The following is a 22894-nucleotide window of genomic DNA, read 5'->3' on the forward strand; positions in this document are numbered from 1 at the left end:
TGGCAACAGGGACCCCCGAGTGGCCCATACAGGGGCAACACGCAACAGGGGCAATTCCAGTATGATTCCGGATATGCCTACTCTGTGCCCACTTACAATAGGTATAATGAGGCACCGGGTTTTGCAGATCCAAGAACCCCGGCCCAGAATCGCCCTTTTCCCTGGAGGGGGGGAAGAGGCAGGGGTGGGAGAAGGAGGGGGAAACCCTGGAGAGGGAGACCTGTAGGGGCCCAAATGGACTCTTGGAGGCCCCAGCTCCCCCACCTAGACAACCAAAGGGACCGCCCTTGGCCCAGGGTAGACGTACAACCAGAGGATGCAGAGGTGGACTCAAATACCAAAAAAAGAAGGAGAGAAAAGGAGTAAAGGGTATATACAACTTGACAAACACCACTCTCACGGAAAAAGAGACCAACATACTTAATGCAGGGTTGAAATGCGCAGCTCAAAGGCCAATTAATAAATTCAATGTTTATGTGGATATCCACAAATACATTAGAAAAATTAATTTGAAGCGGCATTTTTTAAACCCCAGTAAAAATGTTTTGAAAAAAACTCAGTATGTGGGTAATGGCCTAGTAGGTAAAGATAGTGGCCTTAAAAACAAATCGCTCTTTAATCCACCTCAGTCGGCTAATCAATGTGTCGAAGTGTTCAAACAATCAGTCCTCCGAGATTTGGAAAAAATAAAACCTAAAAAGGATGTAAATCCTCGGTACATAAGAGAGGGCCTGGAATTGCTAGAGAAACGCAAAGATATCATTATTCGGCCGGCTGATAAGGGTGGGGGGGTCGTTATCTTGGACAAGAGTTTTTATGACCAACAGCTGTCTGAGATGTTATCTGATACTTCCACCTATAGAGTGTTGCCAAGCAACCCAACTTTTGTGTATAGGAGAGAGTTGGAAGGTCTGGTGAATATGGGCTACCAAGATGGAATACTTACAAAAAAGGAAAGAAGGTTTTTGGTGCCGAGCTATAGTAGAGTTCCTACTATATACACGCTGCCTAAGATTCACAAGAGTGACACAAATCCTCCACCTAGACCGATAGTGAACAGCATCAATTCGGTCACCTCCAGAATTGGGCAGTACCTTGATCATTTTTTGCAGGACAGTGTTCAATCTCTCAGATCTTATCTGAGAGACACAAAGGATTTCCTTACTATGATCAGAGGGGTTGATTTACCGCAGGGGGAGGTCTACGTGGTTACGGCCGACGTGGCCTCTCTTTATACGGTCATTCAACACGATGACGCCCTGCTAGCGCTAAATTGGGCTCTGTGCAAACGACTGGACATCCCATTCACCCAAAGGAGATTCCTAGGCTCGATACTGCAATTTTGCGTGTCCCATAACTATTTCTGGTATGGGGGCACGTTCTTCTCTCAGCGGAGGGGCGTTGCCATGGGGGCTAAGTATGCCCCGAGCCTAGCGAATCTCTTTATGGGGGAGTGGGAGGATCGCTACATTTATGCCGCCGCTAGGGACGAACTCGTCCTGTACAAGAGATACATTGATGATCTCTTTTTTGTATGGGCGGGTAGCGAAGCCTCTTTGATATCGTTTGCACAGGGTCTCAATACGAATGGAAACAATATCAAGCTAGAATTCAATTGGAGTAAGGAGAAAATTCACTACCTAGATGTTGAAATCATGATTCAGGGCTCCAGTCTAGTGTCGTTGGCTTATTTTAAGCCAACGGACCGGAATGGTTACTTACCTGTGCAGAGTGGACATCATAGCACATGGTTAAGGAATATCCCCAAAGGACAGTTCCTACGTGTGAGAAGGAACTGTACTGCAGACTCAGATTACCAACAACAGGCAAAGGTGATCAAGACACGTTTCTGTGAAAAAGGTTATCCAGCAAAAGATCTCGAACAAACAATGAATGAGATCGGAAAAATTCCACAAAGCGAGTGTCTGAGTGATAAAATCAAAACGCCCAATGATAGACATCAGTGGGGCTTCATAACAGATTTCAACATCCAGCATAAAGAGGTGGAGCAAATTTTTCGACAAAATTGGAACATCTTGCAAATGGATAAGTTTATAGGTAAAATGATCCCTGAGAAACCAGTCTTCATCTACCGGAAGGCTCCGAGTTTCGGTGATAGACTGGTCAAAAAAGTTCTCGACCCACCTGTAAAACCAAAGTTTTTTTGGGATAACAGAGTTGGGTTTTTTGCTTGTAGACATTGCAAGGCCTGTAGGCAGGTGAATGTTCATCTGAGGGGGTATACGTCCTTCACATCATCTGCTAATGGACGTTCATTCGAGATTCAGGACCTAATCACCTGCAGATCCACGCATGTGGTATACGGCTTACAATGTCCTTGCGGGCTGATTTATATCGGTCGGACAAAGAGAACTCTGGGCAAGAGGGTCTCAGAACATATAGGGAACATCCGAAAGGGTTACAAATACCATAGTGTTCCCCTACATTTCAGGTACCATCATAATAAGGACCCTTCGGGGTTGCGTTTTTGGGGAATCGAGAAGGTGGAACAGGTATGGAGGGGCTCCAACCGAGTCAGGGAGCTCTCAAAAAGAGAAACCTTCTGGATTTATCAAACCAACGCATTAGCCCCCAATGGTATGAACGTGGAGTTGGATATCAACTGCTTCATTAGTGATTACTAGCCCAGAAGGATCAGCTCTAGTCCATGTGCAGTTGGAACCTTCTTTCCCCCCCATTTCTTGGTTTTGGCTTTGGTTTTTCTTTTTCTTTTTGTTGAGTCTCGTGTTTTTTCAAAGCATTATCAATACGTCCGTGAGATTTCCTTCCCCCGGATACTGGATCTGTATGTCTAATAACCTATGGATACCGGTATGATAGATCTCATGGAGCTTCCATAGCGAACGGTATACGCCATTAGCGGATACCATCAGTTTCCTGTGAATACATAGGGTTCAATCAGTTATTCAGGTACTTAGTTTTTACTAGTGGTCAATCAGGCCATTTGCATGGCTAGCATATTTATATTTTTGTTTAAATTCACATGCCGATAGTGTGTTACCATATGGAGCACCCCAATTGAGAATGATAGGTGCAATATAGGACCTAGTTGGTCAGTTCTTTTATTATAACTGTAACCAGTGAGCCCATTTTAGATAACAACACATGCAATGTTAAGTTATAGCTGAAGCGATATCCCCATCACAGAGACTAGAATATTTTCTAGGTCTTGTTATATGATTAGTATTTAAGAACTACTGTGAGTATTTAGTGAGAGAGTATAACGATCAGTGTTTATACTATCTTTACACTGATTTATATGTAACACTGATGGATAAAGCCTGGCGGGCAATAGCGGGCCCATGATGGGAATCAGTTTTGGCATTTGTTTCTCTCTCTCTCTCGTTTGGTTCGTATCAGTTGAGGATATTTGTTTCACATAATTGTGGCATGTGTCAACTATACCTTTATTCCTTTATTCTTGTATTTCTGTTATGAGATAATAGATTAATACATTAAGAGTGTGCTGATGCATTATTGTTAAGGAATATATGAGGGAATGCATATAGGCGATGTCCCCACTGTCCGCAGGGACGGTCATGAAGCCGGCCCTAGCGATTAGCACAATTGCGGAGGGGGGTGGGACCAGGATATGGCTTGTTGTATCCATGAATTTGCATCATATGCATATAGGGGGGTGTGGCGCCGTTCCGGGGTATTAGAACGAGGGATAGGCTGATTATGAGCTCCATTTCCGGCTTCCTGTCTGGATAGGTGGATGATAGCTAGCTCCATTTCCTGTTTCCTGCCGTGTGGGCAGGGCGGGACGATGGAGGTGCATCACTTCCGGTCCTCTCTGTGTTCCGATAGGCGGACTCAGTGGGAGGCGGAGCTGGTAAACATCACCTTTGATTCCTCTCCTATTCCCTGCCTTGAGAGCAGGGCGGGACGAGCGAGGAGCGTCATTTCCGGTCCCTCCGATGTCCGGATAGGCGGACATAGCGAGGGGCGGAGTCCAAAAGCGCCACTTCCGGTGTCTCCAGAGTCCCGATGTACGGACCTGGAGATCAGCGGCGGAGTGATTTCCTGCCGCCAGCGCTGATTGTATGCGTATTGGCGGCGGACTGACTTCCGGCCGCCCACGTGGTGGAGGCCCCCGCCCTTTTTTTGCCACCACGCATACCCCCATACTTCCCCCATAAGGGTATAAAGAGGAGGTGATGTGGCCGCGTGCTCACGCCCTCAGTAGAAGTCCAGTGCCGACGAAACGCGTCAGGGCGTGAGCACGCGGTCATTCTGTTCCATACCAAGGACATCCCAGAGGATCCCCAGCACTAAACGCCAGTGAGTCCGGGCAACATCGCGATAGGGTGGCTGGATCACCCGTACCGTGTGGCTCAGTGGGGACAACGTCAGTAGCGGGAGGACCGGGTTTTGCCCCTTGGATATGTTTTTTCGCATAAATTCATCCGATTCCATGTGAGTGTGATTTTAACCTTTTAAATAAAGCCTTGTTTGTACATATTACGCTATGGGTATCTGTTCCCCTTTTATGTGAGACGAGAGGAGGAGGCATCTGCTCCACCTTGATGTGAGAGGAGAGGAGGAGGTACCTGTTCCACCTTTATGTGAGAGAAGAGGAGGAGGTGCTGCCTATATCCCTACTCTGTGGAGTTGAATCCTGAGGAGATTACCATCCGGATGTGGAGGATTATTGATTTAATAAAGCGCTAAACCCTAGCGTTAAGGGTACGTGTCCACTCTCAAGGGGGGGAGCACAGCGGTGAGGTGAAGGATATGACGGTTGCTGAGTGATCGATAAAGAAGTCTGGTGTTTCACTACACTAGGAGTTTCCATGCACCCATTTTATCGTGTGACTTCACCCTGAGAATAATATGGACTTATGAACTATTAGGCTTTATAACAATTCCCTACCTTGTTAGGCTGTTTGTTTTTGCTATATACCATCAACCTCGTCAGGGGCTGTTTCTAGCGCTGCTAGTGTCTATGTGGGCTTAGGCTCTTATACACACCCCCTTTTTTTATGTTATGTCTTTAGTATAGCAGCTGCTTTATTGGGTATATAGGCATACCGGTATATCTTGCTGTATTGCTGGATATACATGTATAGATCCTAGGAGTATTGCATATACATGAGCGCTGAGTGGGTGGGATAAGGAACATTGTTTCTTTCTTGCTCCTTCTATATTATCCCACATAACCACTTCAGCTGCCGAGAGAAAGCGCTTCTTTAAAAGGTTGGCATTCTATGAGGAAGGAGAGCAGACGAGTCACCTACTAGCTACGTTTTCTCACCCCCACAGTCCTGCCCAGGTATTAGTGCTTTGAGAAATCGTGACGGCAAGACAGTTACCACTCAAGAGCTGATCATGACTGAACTGGTCAATTATTATTCCACCCTTTACCTCTCTAAACAAACCCACTCAGAGGACCAACTGGTACGATTTGTGGATGCTGTCCCTTTGCCATCGCTTTCTTCGGTGGACCGAAATATGTTAGATACACTACTGACATTGAAGGAGTTGAGGGGGGGGGGGGGTGACTAGTCTGTTCCCTAACTCCAAGGCCCCTGGAGAGGATTGTTTGCCAATAGAGGTGTACAAGAGCTTTGGGGATGAGATCTTACCTAAATTGCTACAGGTGTTTAATGAAGCGAGGGCCAGTGGTTGCCTTCCTCAGAGTATGACCAGGGCTAATATTATCCTGTTGCCGAAACCTGATAAGGATCCGCTGGATCCAGGGTCCTACAGGCCCATTTCGCTTTTACAGAGCGACATTAAGATACTCTCAAAGGCATTGGCCCTGCGACTAAACAAGGTTATTGCGTCTATCGTACATGATGATCAGATGGGCTTTATGCCACAAAAATCGACATCAATTAACCTACGCAGACTATTCCTAAACTTACAATCTCCAGGGGATAATGTGGGTGACAGAGCGTTGCTGTCGCTTGATGCTAATAAGACCTTTGGCAGCATTGAATGGAAGTACTTGTGGTTAGTAATGGGTAAATTTGGCTTTGGCGACGGGTTTACCTCATGGATTCAATTACTTTATTATACCCCAAAGGTGACCATTAGGCAAGTGGGCAGGATGTCGGCCAGCTTAGATCTCCACAGGGGAACAAGACAGGGCTGCCCCCTGTCACTGGGCTTGCTTGCGCTGGCTATTGAGCCTATGGCTGCGCTTATTAGATCCAATGCGAAGATTTGCGGGTTTAAATATGGACAGGTACAAGAAAAAATAATGTTTTATGCAGATGATACTATGCTCATGTTGGGTGATACTACAACCTCTCTTGAAGAAACAATGTCGGCAATTTTGGAGTTTTGGCACGTACTGGGGTTTGCACATAAACTGGTCAAAGTCCTCCCTGATGCCCCTGGATAGGGGCCTGGAGGTTACATCACAGGTTACAGCTAACATACCCATTTCCTCTCAAATTAAGTATCTCGGTATTCAGGTCATACCTCGACCTTTGGACTATATAACCCTAAATCTGACCCCCCTGCTTGCCAAATTTTGGGATAGAGTTAAAATATGGGCAAAAATGTCTTTGGTTGGTTGGACTAACCTTATTAACATGATCCTCATGCCATAACTGTTATATATACTCCACAACTCCCCGGTGGTTATCCCACTAAAAAGGTTTCGTATTATTAACACTATATTTAGATCTCTCCTGTGGTTATTCAAAAACCCAAGGGTGAAGTTGGAACAATAGACCTAAGGATGCTGGTGGTTTGGCTCTTCCCAACCCCTGGTTTTATTACCTGGCCTCGCAAATGCAGCATATCGCACGTTCCATATACTCCTCCACTAACTGAAAGAGGGACCAAGCCCTCTGTGAAAGTAATTACCCACATAGTAGGGGTGAAAAATGTGGCATGTGGTCTGGAGGGACTTAAGTTTTGCAAATAAAACAAACTATATTCCACTTATGCCTGAATGCAAAAAACTTGGAATAAGGTTAGGCAGTTGCAACAGATAATGGAATTTACTAGATTTAGACCCATCTCGAACAATGAGTACTAACCGGATGTTGGATAGGATGGATGGTGGTGCGAGATGGTCCCCCTATGGCAGGGGTGTCCAAACTATGGCCTTCAAGCTGTTCAGGAAATACAATTCCCATGAGGCATTTTAAGTCTCTGACATTCACAGACATAACTAGACATGATGGGAATTGTAGTTCCTGAACAGCTGGAGGACCATAGTTTGGACATAGCTGCCCTATGGGATCACTCACCTACACCATATTTTCACTAACAGTAGGCTGTGCTCCTTCCCGAAATTACAAGAAAGGTATGAACTCCCTGCCTCGATGTTCTTCTTTTACATGCAGCTATCTAATGCGGTGAAAGCGCAAGGTGGGCCCGAATTGTGGGTACAATCGCCCGCTCCAATAATCAATTACATGTACGAGATTGATTCATATAGAGGTTTCATCTCCCAGTGTTACTCAATGCTATTAAACAATTTCCTAAAGGAGCAACCCATGAGTGTGGTATTCAAATGGGAAGGGGATGTAGGTTATTTGGAGGAGGAACAGTGGGAGGAGGCTCTCCTGGCAGTCAAGCAGTGCTCCCTGAATGTGGCACAGCGTCTGTCACAACTATATTTACTCCTATGGGTCCACTACACTCCAGTGAGGTTATTCCGCATGGGAAGAAGGGAATCCCCTACATGCTCCAGATGTAATGGAGACCGGGGAGACTTGATTCACCTTATGTGGTGCTGCCCAAAGCTGCATAGATATTGGAAAGAGGTCACTGCCACCATTGCCAATGTCTTTCAGGTACATATACCTGAGGATCCAAAAATCTGTGTGCTGGGAATTCTGAGTGACCTACAGATAGAGGATGCACCCAGGCAGGCCATAGCAAGGGTATTATTTCAAGCTCGGAAGGTAATACTTCACAAATGGATCTCTGCAGACTCCCCTAACTCGAAGGAATGGTTAGTCCAAATGAGGGATACCCTTCGATTAGAAAAATATATTTTTCAGCACAGAGGCTGCTATGATAAATTCAATAAACAATGGGCACCTTGGTTAGACACACCTGGTCTAGCACCAGTGGACTTGACTATGGAGCGGCTGGTCATTGGTAGAGGGTAATTACGAAATGGTTTTAGAGGTTACCCTTGGGTAATGGGGTGTGGGGTTATGGGCATATTCATGCAAGTTGTGCATCTGTTAATGGTTATGATTTACTATGTTTCTATGGATGTAATGCTTTTAAATCCGTATTTTGTATTGTATTTTGACTGAGCTGGAGACTGTACTGCTGGCACAATTTTTCAATTGTTCACTCAAAAATATTTTATTTGAGATAAAAAAAAGGGCACCTTACTAATTAAATGGTACCAATCTATTGGTAAAAAGCAAATGTGGTGTTAATATTCAAAAAAGTGCAGTGATGCATACCAGGAAACTACAAGCCAGTCAGCCAACATCCATAGCATGTAAAGTATTTGAAAGAATAGTAAGGGACAATATGCAAGAACTGTATTATAAGTAACAACCAACATGGATTTAGGAAGAGTAATGCTTTTAAAACCAAACTATAAACATTTTAGACAGAGGAAAGCCAATGAAAGTAGTTTACCAGGATTTTGCTAGTGCATTTGATAAAGTACCCTTAAGTCCCCATTCACACTAGCGCGACTTGTCAGGCGACTTGGTCGCCTGACAAGTCGCGGTGGGTCGCCTGCCATTGATTAGCCCAGGACCCGTTCTAATAGGAGCGACACAAGTCTCTCCGACTTAGAAAAAGGGTCCTGTACTACTTTGGGCTGACCTGGAGGCGACTTGCATTGACTTTAATGATATGAAGTCCGTGCATGTCGCGCACCGCGACTTCACAGGTCGCCCCAGCAAGTTGCGTCGCCCCTGTCTGAACGGGGTCTTAAAGGCTTACTTTACAACTTAAGGTCTATTAAAGAAAGTGTATAAACACAGATCAGAAACTGGTTACAGAAATGCATCCAGAAACTAGTGCTATATGGCTCATTCTCTAAATGGTCTAAGGTTGCGAGCAGTATACCCCTGGGGCCAATTCTGTTTAACTTGCCGATCGGGATATTGACATTGGAATAAATAATTCAGTTTTAGTGTTTGCCGGCGACACCGAGCTATGCAAGACAATAACTTCCCCAGAGGATATAGCAACTTTACAAGACCTTGATAAAAAAACAGAGGGGTGGGTAGCATGGCAAAGGTAGTTTATTATTGAACAATGTAAAGTTAAAAATACATATGCAAGATATTCATTAGGGGGAGTTCTTCTGGGAAAATGAGGAACGGAAAAGGACCTGGGGTCTCTATAGACCACAGACTCAACAGTAGCATGCAATGCCAAGCTGCACCATTATCAAACATTAAGAGAAAAAAAAAAAATTAATTCTACCACTCCACAAAACACTAGATTGGCATAGTCTTGAACATGCAGTTCATTCTTGATCACCAATCCTCATGAACAATGTCCTTGAACTGGAGAGAGTTCAGAAAAAGGCAACACCATTAAAGCATTTTTTACCCCAACACTTCATATTCCTGATATGTGCCTGCTGTGCCATGTACATCTATGGGAAAGTTTCATGTTCTCTTTGTATTGCTTCCTGTGTGTGAAATCCCTGGTGTTCCTGCCAGTCTCTCTGCTTTCCTAATAAAAACCGATAACACTAAGCAGTAGAAAACACAGTGGTCATTTCTGTAGCTATGCTCAGAGCACTCCGCGTGCTCTCCACCAATATTCAGGCTTGTCCTGACATGGCTCCCCTGCACAGCCATTCACTGGGGAAGCTCAGTGTGCTGTTGCTTCTCCTCCCCCCAGTTATTATGTAACTGACAGAGGAGGAATGTGATCACTTATAAAAATAGGAAACGAAAAAAGGTATTTATAATGTTTTTTATATATTGTAAGGGATTAGCTCAGTAGCGGGGTGTGCAGGACCCCCTGAATGTGTCACAGTGAACTAGGCATGGACAGACATGTAAAACCACAGTTTTGTTTTCACAAAGTGCAGGTATCAAAACAGATAAAATAAAACAAAAAATAATCCATTGCCAGTTTGGACGTGTAACTACAAAAACACAGGAACCTATTTACTTGGTCTGCCACAGCCTACCATTGCCCAGACACTTGACTTTCACACAGAAATAAACAGAGGCTTTTAGTCACACAGACTTAGGCCTCATGCACACTGGATGTTAAAACGTCAGTAGAAAGCTGTAGCTGTAAAAGGAGTTTTTCAGCTTTTTTGCAGTAGTGTTTTTCTAGCATTTTTTTTTAGAAAACTATATTCCCACAAAATCTTATGGCTCAAAAATGTTGATAAACGCAGAGTAGCCGCGTTTTTAAGCTTTTTTGAGATTTAGAGCATTTTTACAGCTGAAAAACGCATCTTAAAACCCACTAGTTCTGTTTTTTTTTTCCAGCCAGAAAACGCCCCTGCTAAAAACTGCTGATAACAGCCTATGTGTGCATGGACACATAGGATAACATGCTGGGGAGTTTACTGGCTGTAGAAAAAAAAACATCTGATGCCAAAAAACGGCAGCTGTAAAAACGTCCAGTGTGCATGAGGCCTCAATCTCACCACTCAGTAGATTTTGCTGCTTCCCTAGTCTGCCATGCAAAGAGATCTGGTTCCAGGGTGAAACCCCTTGCTCAAGCAGCCTGGGATTTTTTTAAAGCCCTGAGTGCTTTATCTGTTACACCTAAGCTTGTTAACCCTCACAGAGCCCAAACAGGCTCACTACGCAGCAGAAACACAAAAGCAATCAGTGTACAGTATGAACCTGGGACAAATATCTCCCATCCTGAACACAACCCATAGATTTTCCTGGCTTCCTGTACAATATATACACAAATGTTTTACCTTTTATTTCTATTTTAAACTAAATGGGTTGTTTTACAAGGTGCTTGTTTACAATCACTTTAATATGGAGGTTGATGGACTTCAGTTAGGAGCAATGATTACATAAAATACGTTTTTTGATTTTTATTTTATCAAATTTTATTTAGAGATTTTTTTTCTTTACAAGTACAGAATAACAGAGACATGATGTCACACAAAATAAAAGAGCTAAAGAAATTGAGAAATGTAAACAAAATCGCAAAAAACAAAAACAAATAATAAATATAATAATACAGCACTAAGCCTACAAGTTACCATTTAATACATTAATACATGATAATTTAATACATTTATATCAATGTAGCACCTCTACCCCTCTACCATACTAGGCAAACTAATAAATATCCCACAAGGAACAATAAAAGCAACTTTCTCATCAAAGAGTAATAGACAGGCCCATTGTGTCTATCCAACTAGACCATATTGCAGCAAACTTATGTAGAGCATTGTGTGAGAGAGGTATGTATGTTTCTCAAATAAAATATATTTATCCCCTTTGGATTTCAACTCATCTACTGATGGTGGAGTGGAGGATACCCATCGTGAAGCAATCTTTTTAATGCAATAAAAAGATCTTAGAACTGCAACAATTAATTTTGAGTCCAATGTATTGGAATCAACATATCCCAGGAAAAACAAAATAGGGTCAAAGGTTAGGGAAATACCATATGAATTATTTTAAATTGAAATAATCCCCTGCCAGTAATGCCAAAGCTTTGGTCCACATTAAATGTATGAGATTACCATGTGGATGGCCACATCTAGCACAGTTGGGAGTTCTCCCTGCAGCCTAACTTATGCAAAAATTCTGGTGTACGATACACTCTATGCAAAATAAAGGGCTGTGTTACTCTATGGGATGGAGAAAGTGAAATAATCTGACTATTCTGCAGCACCTCATCCTAAAACTCATCAGATAGGGGACCCAGATCCTTCTCCTATCGGTGCCTACATGGAAGAGGAAACTTAGGAAGAAATTTTGACAACAACTGTGTGCATGCCAAATATATCAAGCAAAGGCATTGAGGCAAAGGAGGTGGATAGAATCAAGGCCTGTGCACAAAGTGCATGATGTAATTGTAAACATTGATAGAACCAATGCTGTTCCAAGTTAAACTCCGAACACAATTGTTGGAAAGATTTTAGGGTTTCTTCAAAATAAAGCTGAGACAGAGCTGTGATTCCTGCTCTCTCCCACCTCAAAAAGTCTTTCAGCCAAGAAAGTTCCGCCAATGTATCACTGGACCAAAGTGGAGTAAATCTGGTGTATCTAACGATTCCCAAAATAATTTTAACTGTTTGCCACACTTTATGCATCAAATTTAATGTAGGATGTGCTGATTGCACTTTAAGAACAGAAGTGTCTATCATCTTTAATGGGTTTTTAACTTTTAAGTAAAAAAGAAAGCATGTTAAAAGGAAGACCCCTGAGGTCCATGCCTCCCCCATCCCGCAATATGTAAAATAAAATTCTAATTTAATCCTGGGGGTTTTCTTTTGCCAGAAAAAATTTCCAAACACTGCATCAATCTTCCTAAAATTCTTAAGTGGGATCCAACAGGGTGAGTTATGTAAAAAAGTTTGGGCATCCAGACCATCTTGAGGAGATTGGTGCAGTCTGCTACAGATAATGGTAATTTACACCATACAGAACATTGGGAGTGAAATCTAATAAGTAATGGATTTAAGTTCAGGGGGATATAATCCTGTATCCGGCTGGTAATCTGTTCTCCTAGGTATTTAAACTGAGAAACAATTTTAAACAGGGACAATATAGGAAAATAAATTTGGGAGTGGGTCAAGTGGAAGCAGTACAGATTTGTCCCAGTTAATTCTAAACCCTGAAAATGTACCGAACTCTGTAATAAGAGACATTGCAGGGGAGAGGGATGTATACGTATCAGAGAGAAAAAGAAGTTTCATCAGCATAAAGAGCGCTACTTTCTCCTCAAGCATTTCCCTATAAAAGCCACACACTTCTGGAGTCTGACTTAACAAAGTCGCCAATGGCTCTATTGCGACCGCAAATAGAACTGGCGACAGAGGGCAGCAGAAGTGGAAAGAGAGAGGACTGCATACCATTGATCCAGACAGAGGCCTTTGGAGAAGTATACAATAATTTAAACACAGGTACAAAAAACATTTCCAAACCCAATTTTTTTCAAAACTGCCCACATATAACACCACGCAATACTGTCAAATGCTTTGACAGCATCAAGTAAATAAAGAGCTCTATTATTATATGCATCAACTGGAGTCTGGATATTCAGGAAAGTATGCCTAATGTTAACTGCAATGGAGACATTAGACTTAAAGCCAGTTTGATCTGGGTGTATTATTCTAGAAATTACCTTGTTTAATTTATTAGGGAGTACTTTTGCAAAAATCTTTACATCACTGTTAGGCAGGGATATTGGTCTATAGGAGTCTGGATATAAAGTCTTTTTTGGGTATCACCACAATAGTTGCTTCTGTCATGGAAGGAGGGAGAGAACCAGAGGAAATGGCTTCCTTAAAAGGTATTTAATAAGACAGGCAGATTAATCTCACCATAATGTCTATAGATCTTATTAGGTAGCCCATCCAGACCTAGTGCTTTACCATTAGGGAGACTCACAACTGCAACCTCAAGTTCTTCTAATCTCAGGAGGAGCATCCAGCATATGTTCCTTAAAGCGAGGGTGGGCATAGTATTACGATCCAAAAACTGTTGCAATTCAACAGTAAAATTAGCATGAGAGGAATAAAACTGTTGATAAAAAGATTTAAAAATCTCCAAAATATCAGCAGTACTAGTGTGAATTTGGCCCATACTAGCCTTTACAGCTCCTACATAAGAAGTACCTAATTGGGAACGGGCGATATTAGCTAGTAACGTACCATTTTGCTCTCCCTCTGCCCATGACAGTCACTTTTGAAAAAATTGCTTCTGATGTGCCCTTTTTAACAACAAATTGTTGCAATCTGGATTATATATCCAACCAATGTGCATGATTACTGGAGGAGTGGTCCTAAATATACAAGAGGTTTTAGCCTCAAGTACTACTGTATTTACCCGATCAACTTCACGTTTACCTGCAGCTTTAATAATATTAATCTCTTTAATAAGAAGACCACGGAGATATGCCTTCAATGCGTCCCAAACCAATAATGGCGGTGCTTTATTAATATCCAAGAAATAAGTAAGGGCATCCTGGATGAACCTATGAGCAGGAAACAGAGAAAGCCAAAAAGGGTTGAGTCTTCACCTAGCACTACTAAACAAGCGGCTTATGGTAACCGATATCAATAGCGGAGAATGATCAGAGACTCCTCTCGCCTGCATATCAGTAGAAGTATTGTAAGGTAGGATTTTTAGCAGACCCCAAAGCTAGGTCTATACGAGAAAGAGAATTGTGGGTTTCAGAATGACAAGTGTGCAATACGCCAAAGATCATAAAGGCCTAGTACCCTACAAAGATTACCAAATTGGGTTAATATATCCCGAACTGAGGATTTAGGAAAGGGGAGCTTATCTAAGGCTACAAAGACATTATTAAAGTCTCCCATAACCAATACAGGTAGAGGCATATGCTTAGATAAAAATTTTGCAAGCAGCCCGATCACCTCCGGAGAGTATTAAGGTGGTATGTAAACCTTTGCAATATCGTCTCAGTTTGTCCACTTATACTTGTTAACAAGAGAAACTGGTGCCACTGCAGACCAGAATTGATACACCTTGTGCGTGAGAGGAAAAAACTGAGTGATAGGCAGATGGAATACAATGCACTTCTAAAAACATTCTGGTCTCTGCAGTGGCATGTGTCTCCTGGAGACAAATTTACCACTTGCCGACCAGCCGTTGTAGTTTTACTGCCGCAGGTCGGCTATATTAGGCGAAACGCTGTACCAGTATGTTGCTTCGTGTAATAGATAGTGGGGGCACACACGCCGATTGGGCAGAAGGGGAGCCAATCAGCGGGTCACCAGGAAGGCAGTTGTTTGAACCATACAGAATGTTGAGTTGCAACTCCCCAGAGTGGAACTGGGAATATGGAACCACATCAAAAAGGTGGCCACCATCTTTCCCAACATCCTCATGCATAAGCAAATTGAGGGACTCTCAAGAGGCCTCAGGGACTCCACCTGTGAATGTAATGACAGGCACTTCTCCTGTAGAAGTAACACCTATGTGACAATGTGTGGTGTTCAGAACTAGGCCCTATTAATTGAAATACTTTGCAAAAGCTGACATCTGAAGTTTTAGTACCCAGACAAACCATTTAAAGATCTGCAACATCTGACAGACATTTTTTATCAAGGTCTGAGCTAAATGGTCAAGAAGAAACAGGTTCTCCAGGTATCTCACTATGGGGATATCCTAGGTCCTTAATGACCCAAGAACGCAGCAAATACCTTGGTAAACATTTACACAGCAGCAGATAGGCAGAGAGCCTTGAGATCCAGAATATACCAGACATCTCCTTTTGGCTTGGAAACCATAAAGAGGTTGGAATAGAACCCTCTCCCCTTCCAGGATGAGTGTGATGTAAAAAGGGTTGAAATTAAAATGCCACACCACTGCTAAGAGGCCCAGATAAAACTTTATACCACTACAGGTCAGGGGTACAATTCAAAAAGTAGCCAACGTGTTTCAGAAGTTTGAGTGCCCCCTTTATCAGGGTTTGACTGGCAACAAAGTGAACAGCCAAACAAGCTGCTGTCTAGGCCTGTGCTTTGAATTCACACCGGAAAAACAAACATTGTAGGTCCAGTTTACTTCTGGTTTGTTCACATTATTGCCAGTCAAACCCTGATGAAGGGGGCACTCAGACCCCCAAAACGCATTGGCTACTTTTTGAATTATATCCCTGACCTTTAATTGAATAAAGTTGTATCTGGACCTCTTAGCAGTGGTCTGATGTTACAATTTCAACCCTTTTCACATCACACTACAAGTCAAAAGAGAAAGTTGATAAGCAGTTCTCTATCTGCGAGAGTGGGGGCGCCCTTTCACTGGGAAGAGACCCTCTCCCTGGACTTGGAAGGCTTTCGAGTCCAGTTCTTCCTGCTGAACTGCAAGGCAGGCTTCGACTTCGAGCCTGAAGCTCATGTAAGGAATGCTTCTTGGAGTCCAAAGAATACAACTTCTGTTTTGTCATCTTCATAGGTAATAGTGTGCTCTTACACACTAAGAAAATCCTTCAGGCATCGACCAGTGGCAGTATTTGCTCCTCTGGAACGAAGCACGCCCAAACACTACTGACTGCAGAGCTGCCACCACCAGAGAGAAAGATACCTTAAAAGGTGCCTCAAAAATCTTATCTGTAGAGAGGTAAGACAGCAGAGAGTTCCTTGCCAACTTTGTAACATGCCAGTGCCTACTTGTAGTCAAAGTACTTTGTCAGGTTTAATCCAAAACACAAGTGCACTTTAATGTAAAACCAGAGTGCGGAAAAACATTTAGTTAGCCTGACTTCCTTTGGAAAATTACACTTACACAGCTCTGCCTGGTTCTCTTTTACTTCAATACTTTCTGCGTCACTGACCTAGATCAAATATACAGCTAATCCTTACTATTAATTTGCATATTTATTCAAAGTCAGTGACTCTTTTTAAGTTAGAGTATGAGTAGAATAACAAAGTTACCAGCATCTGTAGGAGGGGTCAACAATCTACTCAATTTAGATACAGACAGTAAGAAAAAAACACTGCAATAGATCTAATCACGGTTTCCAATACCATCTCTACGCCGATGACACTCAAATCTATCTGTCTACTCCTCACCTCACTCCTTCAGTCTCCTCTCCCATTGCTAACTTACTTACTGACATATCAACATGGATGTCGCACCACTTCCTCAAACTAAATCTCTCTAAAACTGAGCTGTTAATTTCCCCCCCGCCCGTACCCCCTCCATGACTTTTCCATCAAAATTAGTTATGCAACCATCAATCCCTCCCCTCATGCCAGGGTACTAGGTGTAATCCTAGACTCTGACCTGTCCTTTCAGCCCCAAATCCAATCATTGTCAAAAACTTGTAGACTTCACCTCCGCAACATCTCTAAAATTTGCCCCTTTTTAACAATTGAAACCACCAAGCTACTCATTCACTCCCTTGTTATTTCTTGCCTCGACTATTGCAACTCCCTTCTCATAGGCCTACCACTTCATAGGCTATCCCCTCTTCAGTCTTTCATGAATGCTGCTGCCAGGCTTATCCACCTTACCAACCGCTCAGTGTCTGCCTCCCCTCTGTGCCAATCCCTACACTGGCTCCCGATTGCCCAGCGAATTAAATTCAAAATACTAACCACAACATACAAAGCCATTCACAACTCTGTCCCGAGCTACATCACCAATCTTGTCTCCAAATATCACCCAAACCGTCCTCTCCGCTCCTCTCAAGACCCCCTACCCTCAAGCTCCCTTGTCTCCTCCTCCCATGCTCGTCTCCAGGATTTCTCCAGGGCCTCTCCCATCCTCTGGAATGCTCTACCTCAACCTGTACAGCTATCTCCTACTCTAGCTGCTTTCAGGCGATCCCTGAAAACTCATCTCTTCGGGGAAGCCTATCACACCGCCAACTAATCTTCCATCAGCTCTTGTAACACCTGAGAGAGGAAGAGTGATATGGAGAACAAGTTGGCCACTAATAACTTGTAAAGAAGCAAAAGGGACCAAGCTCATCCCGGGCTTGACACACTAGTGACAGTCAGCCCGTTTGGGCAGGGAGCCACCGCAACCGTGTAGTGTCAACAATTGAGATCGAAAAAAAGGAAATAGAGGGACTTTTTCCGAAGGAATGGTTGCAAAAAAGGGGATGCTAACAAATGAACTTAAAAAATTTAACTTTATTAAGAAAACGGCATAGTAGTTTCAAATGGTGCACTTCCCGAACTCGGGATCGTGACACTCACTGGACGATCAGATACATAAAAAACTGTAGAACAGTTAAAGACACAAAAACAAGCAATCACACGCTACAGGCCACACCACCACGATCGGGAACATAATGTAGGCTCCATTTCAGCGATTAGCAGTATTTGGTCAAAACGGGCCATTTAATACTGCCACAAGCGCGAAAATGCTGCCGGCATGCCACCACAGCCACCGCTCAGAGGATGGACGTCATATCATGAAAACCCCACAATGTATATTAGAATAGCATACATATAATAATATAACACCTGCCCCACCCCATAAGATTGTAAGCTCTTCTGAGCAGGGCCCTCTTAATACTCTTGTATTTTATTGTATCTTAACAGTATTGTCTCCCTCTAACATTGTAAAGCGATGCGTAAACTGCTGGCGCTATAGAAATCCTGAATAATAATAATAATAACTCCCACTGTACCTATAGGTTTTTAGAAAGGCTTACCCTAAGGGTGTTGTTGACAACTCTGTTGTAATTTAGTTAACAGATTTTGGATGCTATGCAATTTCTCTTGTAGCCATGGTGGAATAGGACTTTCCTTTATTAAGGCCTGCACAGAAATTAGTGACTTTTCTGCAGAAAGGATATGCATTTCATATTCCTCATCTCTAGACAGGCTGTCTTCTTTAGACCTCTTTCGACAAGGCTGCAAAACACAAAGAAACAAACCTTTAAAACGGAGTTCACTTAAATATTATATTAGAGTTTTAGGTGAAATATGTAGTATTAATTTACTTAAAATGAGACTATGAGAGCATTTGTAAAGAAATTGCAAGCTCCTAGGCCAGTGATGGTGAACCTTGGCACCCCAGATGTTTTGGAACTACATTTCCCATGATGCTCACCTACACTGCAGAGTACATGAGCATCATGGGAAATGTAGTTCCAAAACATCTGGGGTGCCAAGGTTCGCCATCACTGTCCTAGGCTGTCATTCTTGTGGTGGCTTCAGTTCTTAGCCACCACAATGAGTCAATGACATGGTAAAAGTATGCAGAATGGCATTTGAGACTTTTCAGATTTAACTGGCTTCATTGTACCTGTTAGTGAGAACAGGAGCCAGAATAAATACCTGAGAGAACCAAAGCATGAACCTTTAAAAATAAGCCAGCATTAAAACACCAGTAGCTCCCACTTTTCTGCCTTCAAATGGTCATTGTAATGGTTTTCTACATTACATGAGTGGAATCAGGATATGAGATCTATGCTCCTAAATATTCTTGTCTGTATAGCTGCCACAGTAATTACAATGGGATGTCCTACCCCTGCTTGGGCTTTTAATCAATTTATATCAAAGAGAATGCAACAGAATGAGCTAAGGAAATCAAAATTTCAAACTTGGGCAGGAAATGATCCAAAAATGCATGTAGATCTTGCTGCCGAATCCCCCCCAAGATGTAGATTATAAACCAGCCAGCCAATCACTTAAAAGTGAATCAAAACTTTACTACAGTCATATTTTCAGGTGATGACTGACAAACAGATCTCTGGCTGAAAATAATCGGCAGTAAAACCAAAGAGAAGGGAAAGAACTGCAACTAAAAAAAAAACATTTTCAACCTGTTAGAAAAGTGCTGTGTGCAGTAACTTGAACTCTGGAAGCTTAGATTTAGACGCTATCGTCATTACAAAAAGATACAATGTTCAATCCACCACACCACTTGCTTAGATTTGACTGTATACAGCCATTCTTAAGCTGGCCATAGATGGATTAAAGAACCAGATGAATTTTGATCTATGACCTTGAGAGAAATCAGTCTTATGACTGGCTTCTCTCAAACAGGAATGTTGAGAAGTTTTCCGTTGATTAGCGCATTCAATCAATCTGCTGCAGCGCTGATCACAGTATTTTGACAGCAGAGGAGTAACTGCTGTTAGAATACAATAGCACAGTAGGAAGGGTACATCTATCCCCCTTGCTTGAGTAAATAGGGGCATCTGTTCACTTTTTTTTTTTATCAGCCTTCTGAAAAAAAAAAAAAATTCATCTATTGCTTACAGTCCATCAAAAAAAAACAATTTAACATCTTCAATAAGATGAGAAACTATGTTGCTCTGCTAAAAGCACTTAACCCCCTGCTCCACCAATTGATGGGTGCTGGCTTTAAGCAGTTTGCTATTTGCTCCACAGTCCTAGCCTTCTAATAGTGAAAAAAGCAGGTCTCCGTCAAAAAAGCCTGGTATGATGATTTTCACCAATGAGAATACACTTTACTGAAGCCAGATTACTATGTACAATTTTTAATTTTTAAATTGGGTTTTTATCCTACCGTAAAATTATTTTCTCTGATGTTCATTGACGGACACAGCTTCAGAATCTTCTTGACCATTGGGTTATGCTGCCCCTACAGGAGTAGGACACTAAGCAGAAAAAAGCTTTACCACGCCAATGTGGCAGTCCCAGGGGGTATACTCCCACTTCCTGCTATAGGCATTCAGTTTTGTTGCAAGCAGCGTCAGAAGAAAAAAATAACCCAACTCAATAGAGGGGTGGGTGCTGTGTCCATCAATGAACATCAGAGAAAACGATTTTACGGTAAGACAAAAATCCAATTTTCTCTTTCGCTCATTAACGGACACAGCTCCAGTATCTTCTTGACATTCTTGAATCTTCTTGGGACATCCCAAAGCATTGTCAAACATGAGGGGTGGGAAAAACACAGCAGAAAAAAATTTACAAATGGTAAACCTAGGCAACCAGGTAACAGAGCTCAACCACACCCTCAAAGAGGACCAATTCCTATCAAACAGCAGCCTGCAAAACTTTGCGGGCAAAAGCAGCATCCGCAGATGCCAACACATCTACTTTGTAAAATTGTGAAAGTGAGCAGAGACGACCAGGTGGCTGCCTTGAAAACCTGCATCACTGATGCCTGATGGCGGAAGGCCCAGGAGGCCCACGCAGAATGCGCCTTAACAGGGGAAGGAGGAACCTGACCCTTGATTAAATAGGCCTGCACTACCATCTGTCTGATCCATCTGGAAATGGTCGCAGCAAAATGCGGCCAACCCCTTGTGAGGTCCATCCGTAAGGACAAAAAGTGAGTCAGATTTCCTAAATGACTCGTTTGCTGCCAGGTACACCCTGATCGCCCGAACCATATCCAGAGAATGCAAGGCAATCTCCTTAGGATGCTTAGGACACAGGGAAGGCAAAACAATGTCTTCATTCAGATGGAAAACATTGGATTGGGGACCCGTGCCACTATTGAGGCGCATCTTTGTTTTTATTTCTCGGTATGGCACTGTGAAGCTCCGGGGGAATTCATTGCTTCCGGGTAGCTGATTAGTCCCCGCCTCTTGTTCAGACATCCAGTGAAGAGATTGGAGGCGACTTTGCTCCTTCCTGGCCGTGGAGCGCATCTCCGCCCCTTTCTGTGGGGCTGGCTAGCAGAGGGAGTGACGGTGCATAGGATATCAGGTGACGCAGTCTGCGTCCCTGAGTCCCCTCCTGCCCGTGGAGCGCATCTTTGCCCCCCTTCTGTAGTACTGGCTAGCGGAGGGACACTATGCATGTTACCAGGTGATGCGCTCTGCGTCCCTGATTATCCAGTCCACTTCCTATAAGAGGCGTGCCTACACTATAGGAGAGTACCTCAGACGACTGCACATTGGCCGAAACGCGCCAGTGGACCCTCCTGCAGTTCCTGGGACACGCCATAGAGACAAACACCGCAGATTTGTGATTGTGCACCTACTGATTGTATCGAATATACATGTAAGTTACTACAATAAATGTGCTTTTATGAAATATACTGCACTATGAGCCTATTTTCATTTTGGGGATTGAACTTAATCTAATGCCAACTCCATCGGATATTTGATGTGAATTGGGATGAGAACCTAATCTCCCTGTATATGAGGATTCAGCTGTCCAATGCCATCAAGACTATTAGCTCCATTATCAACGTGATTGCTGATTACTACTGCCAGGAATGTCTACTCCAAAATTAGTGTGTCTGGTAAGCAGCTGGTTTGGACGCACTAAGGCATGGTGTTTTTTCCATCTACATGGCTTCTTGGTGGTGGTTTCTTTCTATTAACCATACAAACTAGAGAAATTGGCCCGCGGGACTTTATATGAGGTACGTGTTTGGTGGCTGGAGAACAATTAAGTACACAATCGATGAGTAAAGCAATATTTGTTTTATTGCATAATATGCACAGGTTGTAAAGATACACACAGTAACATGTGCTCAATGGCACATGATGTAGCTCAAAGGCTGTAATATGAATGATATACAACACAGGCAATATAAAATCACATATTGGCAAAACATCTTGGTGTAACCTCTCGGTTTCAGACATAGCATGAATAGTGTGCTGAGATGGCATGACAGTAGAATATAAAACATCGTGAACTGACGCGTTTCGGGAGAAACATCTCCCTTCTTCAGAGATCAATATGTTCAAGATATATCTATAAAAGAACACTGTTGTTGAGATATGCAGTAATACTAAGGTTTATTGAAAGAAAAATTCAGTCAAATAATGAGAACTCAATGGAGTATAAATTACTCACAAATCAATAAGACTAAAATGGCGAGATTGGACTCCTGTGTGGCAGCGGCGTGTTGTGTCTGACCCGGGAGCTGAAGGGTCCCAATATGGTAGCAGCCAGAGAAGGGGGTCCATGGTAGGTAGGTGATAAATGTGTAAATGAGATAACGCACCTTCCAACCTGTCATGTGTAAAAGTAAAAATAGTAGTGAGGCGGTAGCAATTGCTACCAATAATGAATAGCACACATGATGTATATAGGTGGGAAGGGCTGGTGTGCAAGAAATAAAGATCCCAAATTGGTGGAACAAGGGTGAGCTGGAGGAAGGAGAACACCATGAAGTGAAGGGGGAGAATGGGTGACGGTGTGTAGAAAAAGAATTCAAGATGGGAAACAAGGAAAAGTGGAGACAGGGGTGAAAGTGTGGAAAAAGCTAACCCAAGAAAAGTAAGTGGGAGGAGAGAGTAAATCAGAAAAGAATAGTGGGGAAACAGCTCGGTGACTAACCTGCCCAATGGATCCGAAGCTGGCAGCAAAGATGGGACCCTAACGTCATGCACCGGGTGTGTA

General features: G+C 42.9%; 1 protein-coding gene across 1 annotated transcript in view; it reads right to left on the minus strand.

The window, feature by feature from the left end:
* Nucleotides 1-18268: 18268 nt before the first annotated feature.
* Nucleotides 18269-22894, minus strand: part of FIRRM (FIGNL1 interacting regulator of recombination and mitosis) — a gene marked incomplete at both ends in the record, with an annotated part of 580029 nt that continues 575403 nt past the window's right edge. The window contains one exon of the mRNA XM_082265049.1: nt 18269-18469. Within this exon, the coding sequence (XP_082121175.1) occupies nt 18269-18469 (201 nt within the window). The remainder of the gene's footprint in view (nt 18470-22894) is intronic.

Source organism: Pelophylax lessonae (assembly GCF_965119305.1).
Source record: "Pelophylax lessonae genome assembly, chromosome: 8".
Taxonomy (NCBI): domain Eukaryota; kingdom Metazoa; phylum Chordata; class Amphibia; order Anura; family Ranidae; genus Pelophylax; species Pelophylax lessonae.